Raw genomic sequence first — 18,149 nt, 5'->3', positions numbered from 1 at the left:
CCGTTACTCTGTAATACATTCTATTTTTCTATTTAATGTGCATTTTGTGTTACAACATCTACGCAAACAGATGTGATGAGTGTTAAAATGCCTTCAGTTGTTATGCAAAATAGGAGCCTTATCCTTTTCAAAATGGTTGTTTATATTACATGGTAAATGTAACACAATGAAATGGAAGATCTGATATATTCCTTGCCTGCCTAATCCGTATCTGGCACTAAAACGGATATGAAGGGGATATCTGATCATGCAACTACAGTGTAACTGCCCAGACTGAAATGTTAAGGCACATGCAATTCCATCTGTGACAGTGGTATACATATGGTGTAAACTGTTGGCTACCTTCTGCTTACTTCCAAAGGGCTCAACATTATTCTTTAGAATGTGCATGCACATCCATTTACACCAAGGCTGCAGCATTCATCGCTACACACTCAGCCTCAACATTAGATATATGCAGAAAAAACTTTTGTGGTAGGACAACAAACAGAATTTGCAAAAGCATCCTGCACTTGATACTACACACAGGAGTTCTGCACTCAGTGATTACTCAACAGGGGCCTCTAGTGTCACAGTTCAGGGATCACAGTCAGTGTGTACAATGTACTTTGTGGAACTCTCATGTAATGGGGTTCATACTGCATGTGCCTGTTTGTGCAGTAAATGCTAAATTGGTCATTGGTTTTGTGGAATCATATATTCATATGAGTTTTTTTGTATTCTTAAAAATAACCATGAAAATGGTTTCTCTAATTGAAGAACATGACTTTTCAAGAGGAATCACCATCATGTCAATGGGGTCATCGCTCTTCTGAGGATACTTTGCTAGCCCTTAACTCACCTCAAGAGTACATGATGTACTTAAAGACCAACAAGTTCAGTGCAGTTGTGACTGCTCTTTGGACCAATCCCTCTTTTACAGCGGTCATGTCTGAGGTGACAAAACAACACGGTCAGATTTTAAGTGGCTAAAAGCTTTGTGAAACTGAAAACAGGAAGAAATGATTTGATATGCATGCTGACCCACAGATGATGACAGCAGAATAAAGGATCTTCATTAAAAGCATCTTGCACTACATTAATGAAACATTGACACTCTGCAATCAGTCCTGGCTAAAGATTCTGGAGCGCTACGCTCCACTAAGGTCTTTGGTCTCAGCAATCCACTAAAAGCATGTCATTTAAAGGATTCCTTTATTGCCACAACACTAAAAGCATGTCATTTAAAGGATTTCTTTACTGCCACAACAGAAAATGGCTTGTTCAAGACGTGCCCCAGTGTGTGTAGCGAATGAGTGTATGGGACAACATTTCAACCACAAATAATTAAAGACACGAAGACACCACTTACAATTTTTTTTTTTTTTTTTTTTTGTCTCAAAATAAAGGTCACACAGCGTATCGAGACCATCTACAACAGGAGATACAAAACATCCAGGCAATCATTATGCACGCTGCTGCCAGGCCTCACTACACACACTTCTATACACAGATGCTGCAGGGTGTGTGTGACTCAGGAAATTTACACAACGCTGTTTAAATGTACACTGCAGCAAAAGAGTAAATAACAAATCAAAAAAAAGGAAAGAAATGAACAGATTTATACAGTCACTTACATTAGACCACAGAATGGCAAAATCTGTACACACACTCGCCGTAAGCGTCACCTAAACCTCTCACCCACATCCACACCACTGCAGGAGAGAGAGGACTATAAAAGAGGTTAAAAAGAGAGAAGAGCATTATGGGCAAGTTTGGTGGAAAGAGTGAGCATGTGATGCTGATGTTAAAACTAAACAAAAACAAAAAATCATCATCAACTTGTTATGTTATTTTGAAAACAAAACAAAATATTTGATATTACAATTTACAATATACAGCAAATGCAGTGATTTACAGAGCGTAGCTATCACACGCTCACAGCGGTAATCAATCGCTTTTTATCATCTGTTTCCTCAAAAAGGATTCCACATTTACACAAGGTTTACAAATATACAATTATACAGCAGTCAGCACTACTGGGATACAGTATAGATACAGGTCAACATCAAAAACCAGAGAAAAACTACAAACTTTATGTATATATTTATAAGTATATGCAAAGGTCTACAGCAAGAGTACACTACATACATTTAAAGAAGCAAGACCAGATGTGCATTTGTCTGTGTGTAAGTATGCTTGTGAGACAGAGAGAGAGAGAGAAAGAGAGAAATAGAATACAATACGTACATTTAGAGAAAAAAGATTTGAGTATATTTCTCCCATGCTCAAAGATTATGCCCTGTTAGCCTTTAAGGACAATGAATTTGTTAGCTAAAGGGAGTGTGGCTGTATTATCAGTGAGTGTTGGGTTGTGTGCTGGCCAAAGTTTATGTGCATGTGTATCATTTTAAAAGTAGTTAAATGAAACACTTTAATTTCATAGAGGGTAGAGTAGAGAGATAAACAAAATAACTGAAAGAGATCCATGATGTTACAATTGAAGGTGGGCCTTTAAAGGCCACCTTATGCACCATGCCCACGGAGGGGGGTGGGCTTACAGGATTCCGTTGGGAGGAGCACACAGTGGGCCCAGGTCCACGCCGTTCTTCATGTAGTACTTCTCCAGCTTGGCTAGGATGTGCTTCCCGTAAGTGTACTTCCTCAGGGTGGCAATGTGAGGGCGAATCTGTGCACAAGCGCGCGCACGCGCACACACACACACACACACACACACACACACACACACACACACACACACACACACACACACACACACACACACACACACACACACACACACACGCACGCACAGCAGAAATAAGACATTTATTGATCACACATAATCACAACCTGGTTCAGCCCAATTTCCTACAAAGAAAGAAATTCTAACGTGGAAAACCAAATTGTTCACCAACAGATTTACATTCATCACAAATGACATTAATCTTACAATTAACATCTGAGAACCCATTTGACATAATTTCATTGTCTATCCATTTCAAATCACCAAAAGGCATATATGTGTATAGGTTTGGAGTATCACCCAAAACACTAACACATCCAGCGTGCAGTAAACATCTATTCCCTCACTCACCTTGTGCATGACGATCTTCCTCTGGGTGGGTTCAGCGACGTCAATCATCTTCTGCACCACGTAGTTGGCGTACTGGTCCTTCATCATGGTGTAGAGCGCACTGTGGGGTCCGTCAGCCATGCTGCACACCTCATCGATCAGCAGAGCTCGCTCAGCACGCAGGGAGTGGGTCACGCACTTCTCCACCACGTTACTGCGCCACACAAACCAGCACAAAGTATCACACACTGGCCAAAGGAAGACCAAGACAACCGCATTGGATTTGTTTATGATGCTTTTCAAGATTTACATGACAGTGCTTACACCTTCTCAAGAGGCATCGCAAGACTATGAAGCTTAGAAAGAATCCCGCACACTGACCATTCCGCAAGTAATTATTTGTTTAGAATACAACATTTTGTTTTAGACCTTCATCAGGTAAAAGACTATGAAGCAAAATAAAATGCATCATATTGATCATAAAATGTATTAGGGCTTAAAGAAAACCTCTAACCGCATGGCTTAAAACAAGGCTTAAATCTACTGAAAAATGTGAGGTTGTGATTTAATTGATCCAATTCTGATTTCATGATCATCTTTCAACAATCTACTACTCAAAGGCTTTAAGTGATCCTCATTCCTCACCCATAATGTTATTTACGTTATTATTGTTGTGTGTTGGTGTGTGCAGGGCGTGTGCTTTACCTTGCAAACTTGTGCTGACTCAGTCCCAGAACATTTCCACGGATCTCCGAGACGATCTTGCTCTTGTCTTCAGCTCGTCCATGCTCCAAAACGTGTTGAATCACGTAATTACCATACTGGTCCTGGAAGAGGTCGTATAATTACCACACTGATCCCACAATCTACTGACAATCTACAGTCTAAACAGAGGACATTTGAAAAATCTACTGAGCCCTTACCTTTTGTTAGCAAGTAAGAAGCACAGTAAGCACATACACACACACACACTCCAAATTAAATTTCAGTATCTTGTGTACACCTACAATTAAATTATTTTACACTAATTATTAATCTGTCACAGAGTTTGTCAGTGTTGAAGTGAAAGATGTTGACTGCATGAACTGAAGTCCTGCTGTTGTGTGTGTCTGGACTAAAGTGTGTGGCTGGTCTAAAGTGGTCTAAACTGACCTGCACGAGCTGCTCTGTGTGAGTGTGGAGCTCCTCCAGGATGGGCAGGGTCTGCTCGGGGAGGCAGTGCTCAAGGATCCGCTGGATTACTCTGCAGCCGTAAGGATGAGTGGACAGAGCAAACACCTACGCACCACACACACAGTCAGTTACATCCACAAATGCCACAGCAAACACACGTATACTAGAGATGCACCGATATGGAATTTTAGGGCTGATAACGATAACCGATATTTATTGGTTTGTTGTGGCCGATACCGATACGATAACCGATAATATTACTCTTGAAAAAAAATTGTGAAAAGTGATTTGGGGAAAGCATTTAATAAGCATAATTTTATTGCAGTAATTTTACCTACCACCAAATAATGGACAGAACTCATAATAGGCTAGTCCTCAATAGTACGGCAGTCAACAACATAACAGTAGCCTAGCCCTACAGTGTGTGGCTCCTTTAAGTGAACCTGACGTCAGTGAATTGCTAGTGAGTGGCTAGAGAGTTTGAATCGTTTTCATTTAGGACTAAACACTCATAAACGGCTCAGCTTGGAATAAGCTACAGTATAGCGACTAAATCAGAGTTTGTGAGGGTAACTGAATAAAGCTGCAACTCCTCAGACTGTATCTTATGTCCGTCTACTCTGTTGCGCACAACCTGCTGCAGCAGAAATTAAAGGGGTTAGCCCCGAAGGTTTTAATAACTTATTATGATGACCTGTCTGGAACTGAAGCACGAATGGTTAGCATATTTCTAGGTAATAATACAAAACCCAAGCCAAAGTAATGCAAATATAATACTAAAACACAACTTAGAACTAGGCCTACTTATGTACTTGTCCCACTAACGAGTTTGTTTATTTGTTTCCCCGACCAGCGCGTAAAGTGCAAACACACCAGCACAAGACGGTTCCTCTAGATAGGGCTGAGCTCCGCTCTGTTAAGGTTAAATGGCGGATCATTCACGAGAGGATTTTGAGATGCACAGATTCCCAAATGAACGCATATCCACAGATTTCGTTAGAGTGGTGAAATACATTCACACCGCTGACATTATATTGAGGAAAAAGTATAGCCAACCAAGCTCAAGTAGCTCAGTGTAGCCAGACAGACCTTACGTAGGCCTAAATTAGGAAATATCGGCGCAAATTATCGGCCAGAATTCTGTTATCGGACCGATAATAATATTTTCATTTTTTCACTTATCGGCTAATAATATATCGGCCGCCGATATATCGTGCATCCCTAACGTATACACAATCTACAGTTCCCTAATGATGTACACACACACACAAAAACAAAATAAAACACATTATACAAAACAAGATGGTGTGGTCAGTTGTCTGGAAGAAGACCCACCTGTCCTTTAAAGGCGTCGATGATGAACTGGAGGGCATGAGGCTGGACGCACTCAATGCACTTTTGCACCACATGGTTTCCATTTTGATCTTTCACACATTTCAGGACATGCCCATCCAACTCGCGCACCATTTCACTCTGTGCAAGCAGACATAGGTCATTAGAAATTAATACTAATAAGTAATGCAAAACAGCTGATTTTAAAAGAAGCAATGTCTAGCTTTTGTGCTCGAAACACAAAAAAATGCCTCTGGACTTACAACCATTTTCACTTTGAAGGCATAGTGAATTACATAGGCCACTTCTTGCATTTGTTACTATTAAACTGCTAACAAATCAATACAAACAGCTGACAAAACAGATCAATCTACAATATTATGAGGAGCTGTCCAAATGTGTTTGGACAGCTCCTGTAATTTGGATTAAGCTGCCTGCAGCACACGTCTGCACCTTCCGCTAACTCTGACACAAAATCGATTACACAGGGTTCAGGGTAAATGTTGTTTTAGCAACAATGAGTGTATTATGAGTAAATAATTTCTTTGACCTCTGTCTTTTTATTACAGTGTTGTTTATATAACTGAACTGCTCATTCTAGCTGACTGTTGCAACAGGCTTTCCATTACTGGTTTTGTGGAACCACTTAAGGCAACAAACTCCTTCCAAAACACATTACAGTAACCTTACAACAATTTCCCTAAACAAAAACAGCAGCTTTCATTTCAGGACAAATTGAAGTGCTGGTGCAAGCCTGTACTCACAATGACCTGCTGCTCCGAGGGGATGAACTCCAAGGCTTTCTGGATGACCCGGCAGCCATACATTTGCAGCATAGCGACAGGACGTGACCCCGGATCCGCTCAGCGAGGGCCAGCTTCTGCTCCAGGCTACCAAACTGTGGACAACACACGGGGGAAATGCATCAGCAGCAGACCAGCACATACCAACGGATCAAGAAGCAAAAGAAACAGGTTGGAAGTACAGTATCATTTACCCTTAAAGTTACATTTAAATCCACACAGAGTAGCAGTACTGAGGATGAAGTACATGGCACAAGGGAAAAGGTGTACAATTTCAGTGGGCCTCTTGACTGCATGCACGACAAGTATAAATAATATATTAGGCTCCACACAACGACAGGTGAAAAAAAAAAAAAAAAAAAATCAGACCACTTCAGTTATCACCAGGTATGATATCAATCCTCTACGTAGTAAAGCAGCCCCTTTCAGCTAAGAAATCCTAGACTACTTATGTTAGCTGTTGGCTTGATCATTTAGTTTGTACCAAATCACCAATTCAGTCAGTCAATTTTACAGGGCCACACAAAAGGACACGTCCACAGAAATGTCTGTGGGCAATTTCAGACCCACACACCTCAAAGAACTTCTGAATGACGTAGTTGCCAAACACGTCCACCATGAGCTGATAGGCAGCCTGCAGGATCTCCGTGAAGACCAGCTGCCTCTCAGACGGACTGGCCCGCTCCAACTTCAGCTGGATGAACCTGCAGCAACAACCAAACCACAACATTGGTTATTTGATACACTATCATTGCTCATGCACAATGCTTCTTAGGAGTCATTAATGCAATTTGTTTGACAGGGTGCACAATACTTAAACACGTTTAGCACTAAATCTGTTGGGGGAGAAATCCACCCTAACTGACCATTCATGGACAACTGGACAGTCTGAGAAGGGAGGGAACTGGCAGAAACAGGGTAAACAAAATATGAGTCAGAATATAGATGCTCTTCTTTTAGCACCACCTAGTGGCAGCCAGACATCACTACATCTGCCTGGGTGCCAGTCAAAGGGATGAGGAACCATGTCGCCATATTTGGTATTCTTTAGAATTCTTATTTTCTACTTATGAGATAAGCAATAACTGGAATGGATTCAAAAGTTTCTTGCACCGTCTTCAACTCCCAAAAACGTCATAAACCGACAGAAAATGCTCACAATTAGTGAGTGAACAGACATGCAATTCTTCAGTCAGGTCATGACGATGAAGGGAGCGGTTTTTGTATATTTTTGGGGCTTTTTTGCCTTTATTTGGTCAGGACAGTGAAGAGTGACAGGAAATAGGTGGGAGAGAGAGATGGGGTGGGATTGGGAAATGATCGCAGGTCGGATTTGAACCTGGGTCCCCGTGGGCACTCGGTCCCGTACATGGTACAGGCACTGTAGCCTGCTGCGCCACAGTGCCCCCCAACCCTATGTTCTTCTAACACATTCATAAACCTTGTGGAAAAGAACACACAATTCTAACACACAAACCTGGAGCCATGCTGGTCCTGGGAGAACTCCATGACATGTCCAGCGATCTCTCGCAGTTGCAGGTTGGGATAGCGGTTGTTGCGGAAGTCCTCAAGGAGGCGGCTGCGACCAGATGGCATCACGTCTGACATTCCATAGCGTAGCCGTGACGATGGGAACAGCTGGCTACTGGGACTGAAGAGGGAGGAGCCAGAGGTGGAGCTGCGGTACTTGGCCTCCGCCCCCGGGGCTGCGGAGATGAAACGACCGCTCCCGTTGGTCAAACCACCTATCAAAGAGGAGGCAAACAGCAGGAAAAGGTGAAATTGAGTCAGATTGCGATTGCGAGAGATGCCTCATCACAAGATTTGAAACAGAATACATAGTATGTGGGACACAGAACATTTAGAACACATACAGATAAAGTGTTACATCATGACATGTATAGAGCCCAGAAATACTGCATGCCTGGGCAATATGCTACTCGCATACAGAATTAGTTTGATTCTCAGATTACAACACAATCACAGATGCATGAGGAGTTGGCTTAGTTAAAGGTTCAGTATGATGGAACGTAAAACAAATATGCAAATTCTTACCAAGGTTGAGGCTGGAGGAGGAGCCGTGGTTAGACAGAGAAGGGGGTGGGGTCAGTGAGTGGGAGTGTCCAACAGGTCCAGGGGAAGGGCTGAAGCCTAGGCCATTGTAGAACCCTCCATGGCCAATGGGATTTAGGCTGCTAGGTGTCCGTTTGTACAACTCAGAACTGCCCGTCAGGGAATCCCGGCGGGAGGCACTACCTGTGCTTGAGTTAGCGACTGTACACACACACACACACACACACACACACACACACACACACACAAACACATCAATTACATAAACAATCTAATTCAGCACAACAAACCAATGCAGGACATGGTAGATCTAGTTTGTTCTTTTAGTAGACTGACTGTAAGCTAGACACTGCAGTCTGCTGCTGAATTCAAGAGGATGCATCAGGGTCCTACTCCCATTTGAATCCCAAAGGACTTCTACTGAGTTTCACATAAAGCAGGGCTAACTCTACTTGTCTCTGTTCCGTCAAACATCTGCTACATGATCTGCCAGCTTGAAATCATACTAACTCCAAACACACTTATGTCTCTGTCTCTCTCTCTGTCTCTCTCTGTCTCTCTCTCTGTCTCTCTCTCTGTCTCTCTCTCTGTCTCACACACACACACACACACACTTACCAGCTGTGCCAAAGCCCCCCAGGGTTCCGAGTGCTGCCCCAAGCGATGAGGACCCATTGGCACTAAAACTGAGGGAGGAGGAGCCAGGCTGAGGCGGGCCCTGAGAGAACAGGGAGGAGCTCTGGGAGGAGGAGCTTAGAGAGCCACTCCCGTAAAAGGAGCTCCCGCCCAACGCTCCGCTGCCTTGCTGCCCCGTGGCCTGCTGGGAGCTCAGGGCCCGGAAGGCTCCACTGGCTCCGCCTCCAAGTCCAGCCCCACCCCCACTGGCTGATGCGGCTGCAGCAGCAACTAGAATTTAAAAACAATAATCAAGTAAAACATCACCATTTGATACTAGTTTCTGATTTAATTATCCAGGCCAACTAGCAGGCTCTCAAAGTACTGTTGCGTCGGTCTTGATGGTGACTGTAAATACAAAGGGTCTGTGTGAAATGGAAGGCAGCTGCTAGCTGCCTTACTCCCTTCATCTGTCTAACAAGTCACTTGGTGCAGCAGGCATCAAGGTATCAGCTATGAACTATGTTTGGGATGGCCTTGCAAGATAGCAACAACAAATGCCGTTTCCAGGACACCAACAGCTGACTTGTTCAGTGGGAGTTGAAGCAGAGACTTTCTAAAAAATCTTTGACGGAAGGCAGTATGAAAGATACAGCGGGGAAAACAAGTATTGAACATGTCAACATTTTTTTCAGTAAGTATACTTCCAGTGTGGCTATTCACATGATATTTTCTCCAGACATTAGTATTAACTTAATCCACACATGTTAAAAAATCCAAACATTAATGTCCATAAGTAGAGTTATGAGTAAAAAAGTGGAATGCCACAGGTAAAAAGTATTGAACACGCCTACTGAAATTTCTTAAATACTTTGTGGTAAAGCCATTATTTGTAATCAGAGCTTCAACGCCTTGCCTGTATGACTAAACTAATCAGTTGCAGTATTCAGGTGTGATTTTGGCCCATTCTTTTAAACAGATAGTCTTTTAATATTGAAGATTCCAGGGGTCCCACTTGTAAATCCTGATCTTTAGGTAACTTCCAAAATTGTTGAATTGGATTAAGGGCAGGGCCTTGATTTCCTTTCTCTGAAACCAATTGAGAGTTTCCTTTGCTGAATGCTTTAGATCATTGTCCTGCTGGAAGGTCTAGCCACGTCTCATACTCATTGTCCTGGTGGATGGCAAGATTCTCCCAGGAAAAAAATCGCTCCTTCAACTGTGTGAAGTCTGCCAGTACTATGAGATGAAAAACAGCCCCACACCTTGATGCCTCCACCTCCAAACTTCACTGTTGGTATGGTATTTTTAGGGTGATGCACAGTGCCATTTCTCCTCCAAATATGGTGTGTAGTATGACATCCAAAAAGTTAACATTTTCTTTCGCCTGACCAGAATACATTCTCTCAGTATTTAATAGGCTTGTCCAAATGTTGTGTAGCAAACTTTTAACGAGTTTCGACATATTTTTCTTCAGTAATAGAGTCATGCGGGGTGAGCGTGCATAGAGGCCATGGCGGTGGAGTGCATTACCTATGATTTTCTCTGTAACAATTGAACCTGCTGCCTCCAAGTCTTTCTGGAGTGGTCCTTGGCTCTTAGGCTACACTTCTGACTATCCTTCTGACTATCCTTCTGACTTCCTGGTCAGAAATCTTGTGAGGAGATTCTGTGCATGGCCGATTGATGATGCAGTGATGTTCCTTCCACTTGCAGATAATGGCTCCAATACTGGATGATTCTTAAGTTTTGAAATGCATCTGTAACCAGTTCCACTGATATGTTTTGCAACAATAATGTTGCAAAGGTCTTGGAAGAGCTCTTTGCTTTTACCCATTATGAAATGTTTCTTGTGTGACACCTTGGTAATGAAAAACCTTTTTATAGCTCATTAATATGTACTAATCCATCTTATATTAATTTGCAGAGATATGAGGGATAATTACTCTCTAACTGCGTATAGATTCCAGCTCGTTCCAGGCCATTCCTTGCCTTTGTGCACTGCTTCTTCTTAGCATCTTCAATACTTTTTCCCTGTGCCATTTCACTTTTTTGCTCATAACTCTACTTTTAGACATTAATGTTTGGATTTTTTATATGTGTGGATTACCTAAGTTAATACTAATGTCTGGTGAAAATTTCATGCGAATAGCCTCACTGGAAGTATACTTACTGAAAAAAATGTTGATGTGTTCAATACTTATTTTCCCCGCTGTACATGAATGTGGCCTTCAAAATTCTGTAAAACAATTTATCTTAGAAGGCAGAATTTTAGATAAATACTAGATTTGGAGATGCCTCAGTGCCTTGCCGCCACCGAATGCTATCTGAATGCTATATTTAATGGCAGGATTTTTTTCCGTTTCAGACACTGCCAAAATCATTATAGGTAACACTCAAGTTACACGGTTTCCAACAATGTTATTGGCTCTTAATAATAAAGCTCCAGTTAAAAATCTGGCATTGTTCAGTGTTACAGATCCCCCTTTTTGGGCATCTATTTTGGCAGAAATGCCTGTGCGCAAGGCTTCATGACACCAACCTTACTCCAGTGGTGATATCACAACATGATTGGCACGATGTATTCACAACACACACCACATTATTGGCACAATGTATTCACAACACACCACATGATTGGCACAATGTATTCACATGTCAAGGATGGGATATGTGGAATATGTGTAGACAACTGCCATATTGGCGTTACAATATAATGTGAAAGCACAGATCAGTGTTACAGTCCCCAGTAGCCTAATGCTATTAACATGGGTGTGAATGATTTTTGTGCCACTTGCTGAAATCTATTTTTAGGCGCATACGCAAGTGACACACTTGAATGATCAGGCTCTGAGTGACATGTGAAGATACTGTGGGAGGACTGAGGGGGCGTGAGGAATGTGGAGCTGGTGACAGGGCCACGCTGTGGAGGGGTGGAGCTGGTGACAAGGCCACGCTGTGAAGGGCTGGACATGGCCATACCTGCCGTGGGGCTGATGATGACAGAGGCAGGAGCCATGAGTCTGACGGGCCCACTCCGTCCTCCTGTGTTGACCAACAGCGCCCCTGTCTGGTCGTAATACGCTGCTGGCGCTAGTACTGGGTAACCTGGGTGGACACACATATATTTTTTATACATACTAACATACATACACATGCTATTGGGCATATACACATAACATATTAAACATAACACACACACACACAGACAGACACAGAGACACAAACACACTGACCTGGCACTCCAGCTGCAAGACCTTGTCCGAATGCAAGAGCAGAATTGACAGCTGCTGCAGCAACCAGCTGCTCAGCCTGCTGCCCCTGTTGTCCCTGGTTGGGAGTCAAAGGTCGCTGCGAGCCACCCGTGCGCATGACCTGCACCACATCAGGGGGGGTCAGCACAGATCAGACTAACAGCAGGACTTAAGAGGGAGGACATGGCTGAGGACAGAAGCACGGGGTGGCCAGTCTTACCTGCTGCTGGTTCTGCTGTGTCTGTCCAGCTTGCTGCTGATTGGCTGAGTTGGAGGGGGCAGCTTGCTGCTGGAAGAGGTTTGCTGGATAAACACCCCAGGGAACTCCATAGTACTGATGAGGCATGACTGCCGGACCTTAACATACATGTGCACACACACACACACACACAACAGTCCATAACACAACCATACAATACAACAGCAAAATCCAAACCGTTTCAGAGAGACCCAACTACATGGACCAGGAGAAAAGCACTTTTCTAATTTTCATTCCTTCTTTTTAATGAGCTTTTCCTGTGTGTGTGTTTAGTTATTTAAACAATAGCATTGGTGTTTTGCCTGGCACTGCAGTCACAACTTTCCAGGGCTTGTTTGAGTTCACAAACAATTTAAACCCCCCTGTTATCCAAGTGGACTGGGCCAGTTTTAACAATGTATATGTAACATTAGCATTAATATTTTATAGTAACTTGTCCCAACTTACAACTCCTGACAGGGTTTATGGTGGTGTGCTTTAAATGTTTCAGTATAGTCACCCCATGTCAACCCGACCAATTTCAAGGGGTTTCCCCTTTGCATTTTAATGAATTTTCTTTCTTCATGCAAAATTCAGTTGCCGTAACTGATTTTTGGGCGAAGACATTTATTTTATAGTGCTTTTCTAACAGATGAAAATGCTTTTATGTTATGGTGCTTTTCTAACAGCGGCAGAGGTTTTTCTAACAGAGTTTCATTATTGTTTAACGACGACTGAAACCATCCCAAAAATACTTAAGCATGGCTTGATGTAGCCATCATAAGAGCAGCGTCCATGTGTTGTGGGTTGGCTTGATTTAGCCATCATAAGAGTGGTGTCCATGTGTTGGCTTGATTTAGCCAGCATTAGAGCGGTGTCCATGTGTTGTGGGTTGGCTTGATTTCGCCATCATAAGAGCCGTGTCCATGTGTTGGCTTGATTTAGCCATCATAAGAGTGGTGTCCATGTATTGTGGGTTGGGGACCTACCCAGAGTGGCGGCAGCAGCAAGGCCAGCTGTGTAGGGGTCTGTGCCTGGGGGGGCCGCACTAATGATGTAAGGGTTGGGCACAAATGCAGCTGGAGCCAGACCTGCGGAGATGCAGTGAGCACCGGTCAGCACGGACACTCACACCAAGCACAGGGAAACGACAGTGCCCACAGTGGGCTAGGTGAACGGCATAGGCTACTTTATGTGGGATGACCAGAAACCAAAGCATGTGATGAGGCAAAAACAGCCAAAGTTACTACATAGTTGATATGTCTGAAAGACACTTAAGTATTAAAACAAAACGGATTTTAAAACCTGAATAGAAGATAACATTCAGAATGTACCTGGTGTTAATGTAAATAAACTCCTGGGTATTGAAAGATTTATATCACTATAGGACGTACAGTACATATTCATTAACACACAGACACACAAACAAATGAACTGAAACCTATATAGAAACTGACCGATGTGAGGTTGCTGGGCTGCCAGGGCATACTGCTGCTGTTGGGCGGCTGTGAGCTGTTGGACTGCCAATGCGCCAGGCCTCTGAAACAACTGAGCCACAGTCATCCTCATTAATACCACCACAGACATCACAAGAAAGTCAAATTTTTCAGAGATTTCAGGGCAGTTCTGTACCTGTTGTTGCGAGTTGTAGTCAAAAAGGCCAACTGTGGGAGGAGCAGAGTCCAAGGGGAGAGGACCACCAGTATAATCAAACTGCAGTGTTTCCATGGAAACAGACTCCATGGGGTCAAGGGTCACATTTTGGGGCTCGACAGTCGGAAAGTCGTCTCCTGCTTTGGACATCGCCCCTCCAGACAGATCAACCCCTCCCAACTCCACCTCGTTTCCGGCAGGAGGGCAGTTCCCAGGACGGCTGGCAGAAAAAGCAAAACAATGAGTAAGGACACAGACAGAGGCCAAAACAGGCACAGCTTATTACAGTCTAATACCACTACAAACAGGACAAGGTCATTAAACATACTGCAAATGCAGCTATTATTAATAAAGGTTTGAGAACTACCATTTTGATTGATGAGTCACAAGTAGAGATGCACCGATATGGAATTTTAGGGCCGATAACGATAACCGATATTTATTGGTTTGTTGTGGCCTATACCGATACAATAACCGATAATATTACTCTTGAAAAAAAAAATATGTGAAAAGTGATTTGGGGAAAGCATTTAATAAGCATAATTTTATTGCAGTAATTTTACCTACCACCAAATGGACAGAACTCATAATAGTCCTCAATAGTACGGCAGTCAACAACATAACAGTAGCCTAGCCCTACAGTATGTGTGGCTCCTTTAAGTGAACCTGACGTCAGTGAATTGCGAGTGAGTGGCTAAAGAGTTTGAATCGTTTTCATTTAGGACTAAACACTCATAAACGGCTCAGCTTGGAATAAGCTGCAGTATAGCGACCAAATCAGAGTTTGTGAGGGAAATTTAGGGAAGGTTTAGTTTCAACTACGGGTAACTGAATAAAGCTGCAACTCCTCAGACTGTATCTTATGTCCGTCTACTCTGTTGCGCACAACCTGCTGCAGCAGAAATGAAAGGCATTAGCCCCGAAGGTTTTAATAACTTATTATGATGACCTGTCTGGAACTGAAGCACGAATGGTTAGCATATTTCTAGGTAATAATACAAAACCCAAGCTAAAGTAATGCAAATATAATACTAAAACACAACTTAGAACTAGGCCTACTTATGTACTCATCCCACTAACGAGTTTGTTTATTTGTTTCCCCGACCAGCGCGTAAAGTGCAAACATACCAGCACAAGACGGCTCTAGATAGGGCTGAGCTCCGCTCTGTTAAGGTTAAATGGCGGATCATTCACGAGAGGATTTTGAGATGCACAGATTCCCAAATGAACGCATATCCACATATTTTGTTAGAGTGGTGAAATACATTCACACCGCTGACATTATATTGAGGAAAAAGTATAGCCAACCAAGCTCAAGTAGCTCAATGTAGCAGGACGGACCTTACGTAGGCCTAAATTAGGACTTTAAAAAATATCGCCGCAAATTATCAGCCAGAATTCTGTTATCAGACCGATAATAATATTTTCATTTTTTCACTTATCGGCTAATAATATATCGGCCACCGATATATCGGGCATCCCTAGTCACAAGTCGTGTTTTACAAGCATGTGAGCATGGTGTGGATACATTGTAACGACTACATGCATTACGATTATGTCGTCAGGGTTACTTCAGCATTTTACATTCCAGTGTTTCCCACACATTGACTAATCTGTGGCGGGCCGCCATAAGATCAACACTGGCCTCCACACAATAATGTTCCATGTTGTAGGCCTACTATTTAAATGAGATAATATCCTTTCATTGAGCTGTTCTTTTTATGCACGCAGCCTTTCCTTGCCCCCGCCCCACTCTCTCGTAACGGACCCACTGCCCCTCCTCTGCATGCACATCTAACAAAACAATAACAATTGTTGAAGGGTTGTTGTTGGCATATAGAAGCATTGAAGACGGGCTAAATTGCTAAATCCGCTTAGCATCGTGACCATGCTGCGCAACTTTGTTCAAAATTGCTGCATTCAAGTTTACTCTGCTAAGGTCTTATCACAACATAGTAAATAGGGAAGAACAAACTAAGTTAGGTTATGCAATCAAGCCGTATCTCTAAGCTAACGTTGGAATACTTTTTGGATGTCGAGCTTAGCATGCTTAGTTACAGCCGCTTGCAGGTATCTATTCACTTTATTGACTCTGAATGTTTGCAAAATCCAGATGTAAATGTAAAAGTGTTTTCCAAGACTCAAAAGGGATTTATTTTAACTAGCTAGATAGAAAACAATATGAATTGCATCCACACATACAGTATCAGTAGCCTTTTAACTGTGTTAAAACTGCAAGCCTTCATCCCTCATCCAACTTCTTAAAGTGACAGGAGCTCAGTTAGACTACATATTTACAATGTATTGACATCAAAGATATGTGTAATAGTTTACTGTGATGCTAACAATAGTTTAAATGTTGTTTACCATAAATACATGAGCTAGGTGCACAAATGTGAGTTATATGTGATATATACCTAAAATCTTTGACATCCACATCCAGACCATTTTGACTGGCCAGTCCATTAGGGTTGTCCATGACATCAGGCTCGGCCTCCACAAGTTCCTTTCTGTCCGGATCAAATGCAACTTTTGGCTTTGACTCCGCCCTCTTCTCGGAATCATCACCCTCAGAATCATGTGGGCCCTTAATGCACACAGGAGAAAAAAAGCCTCTTTAGACACACAGACAAGAAAAGCAGTACACACAACAATTACATAGACATTATGTCTACCTTTCAGATTTCAGTCTCATCTTTCACTGCAAGTTGCTTGCTAGTTTATTTTTAACCATGATGTTGAATGGTTAAAAATAAACCAAATGAGAGGAGAGGTTTTAAGAAGGTTCAAAATGAAAAAATGCAATAAATGAGGTGGAAAAGTGAGACATATGGCTGTATTTAAAGCCCAGATCAGGCTGCAAGGCCCTGGTTAAGTTGGATTCAGAAAATGCAAGGAATTGTGGAGGTCAAGCTTGAGGGCATCTCCCTTATATGGAGTTCAGAGAGGAAATTCTGGCACTTGCAAGGCCTCTAGTACACAGCCTACTAATATGGGTCAAATTTATGCCTAAATCTCAATTTGGGGTAAAATTAAGGTTGATTCACCTTCATCTTAGTATAAAAACATAACAGATTAAAAGAATGAATGACTGAATGTGTGAGAAAATGATGAGTTGGAGGAAGAAATGGATGGCAGGTTCTTACAAAAGCTCCTTTACGCAGACATGAGTCAAGTTTCTCCGCGGGGGAGGAACTCAGCACATATTCCACCATGGAGACGCCCAATCCTCCACTCTCACTGCGTGGGGACAGGACTGACCCAGCCTCCCCAACGCCATGGAAACCCTGTACTGGCCGACGCTGGACCATGATTGGTTGAGAAACTGAATGTTCTGAAGGGGAACAGTGCAATATTTAGCGGCAAAACTATACAGAAACAGAACACACAACAGCAATCACAACACACACATTAGACACTTCAATTACAGTTACACAACACAACTTAACACTCTCTCATACATTGGGAAGAAGACCAGGTCACTAACAAATCCTCATAGCCAAGTGAGGATCACCTAAACAATCCAACTGCCATATAGCTGAATTAACTACAACAAGCTCTTTGAGTAAAACAAACATGGAGGTACAAAGGCTTCCCAAACATTCACTTTTCTACCATAGCGACATACTTCACAGGTCTGTGTGTAGTCTTTCTGTCTACACATCAGCTTTACTTTCTTTTGATGTCCAGTAAGAACAGAACGTAAAGAAGTACTGAAGTAAAGAAGCTAAATGGAGATATATATGGCAAGCACATACTGAAGGCTTGCCGAAACATATACACACAGGCACAAACAGTCATTGTATAAACTTTCAAAGGCCAAAAGCCCAGTACACGTAAACTCTTTCACACACATGCACACAAATAAGTGCACGCACGCACGCACACACACACACACACCTGAAGCCCCCCAGGCGCTGTCCCTCCACTGGTCCAAGAAGATGCCCTTAGGC

General features: G+C 42.7%; 1 protein-coding gene across 1 annotated transcript; it reads right to left on the bottom strand.

Moving 5' to 3' along the window:
• Positions 1–1,347: 1,347 nt before the first annotated feature.
• LOC125285494 (pumilio homolog 1-like) lies at positions 1,348–18,143 on the bottom strand. Its single transcript, XM_048229956.1, is given in 20 exon segments — positions 1,348–2,668; positions 3,077–3,269; positions 3,761–3,882; positions 4,208–4,333; positions 5,564–5,701; positions 6,325–6,395; positions 6,398–6,458; positions 6,938–7,067; positions 7,841–8,108; positions 8,419–8,637; positions 9,055–9,342; positions 12,034–12,159; positions 12,288–12,426; positions 12,526–12,662; positions 13,533–13,634; positions 14,001–14,091; positions 14,176–14,416; positions 16,614–16,783; positions 17,343–17,530; positions 18,097–18,143. Coding segments are annotated over 19 exon segments (2,919 nt in total). The 5' UTR covers positions 17,508–17,530; positions 18,097–18,143; the 3' UTR covers positions 1,348–2,536.
• Positions 18,144–18,149: the final 6 nt, after the last annotated feature.

The sequence above is a fragment of the Alosa alosa genome, chromosome 20, assembly GCF_017589495.1.
Source record: "Alosa alosa isolate M-15738 ecotype Scorff River chromosome 20, AALO_Geno_1.1, whole genome shotgun sequence".
NCBI lineage: Eukaryota > Metazoa > Chordata > Actinopteri > Clupeiformes > Clupeidae > Alosa > Alosa alosa.
This window is presented reverse-complemented; position numbering and strand designations above follow the sequence as displayed.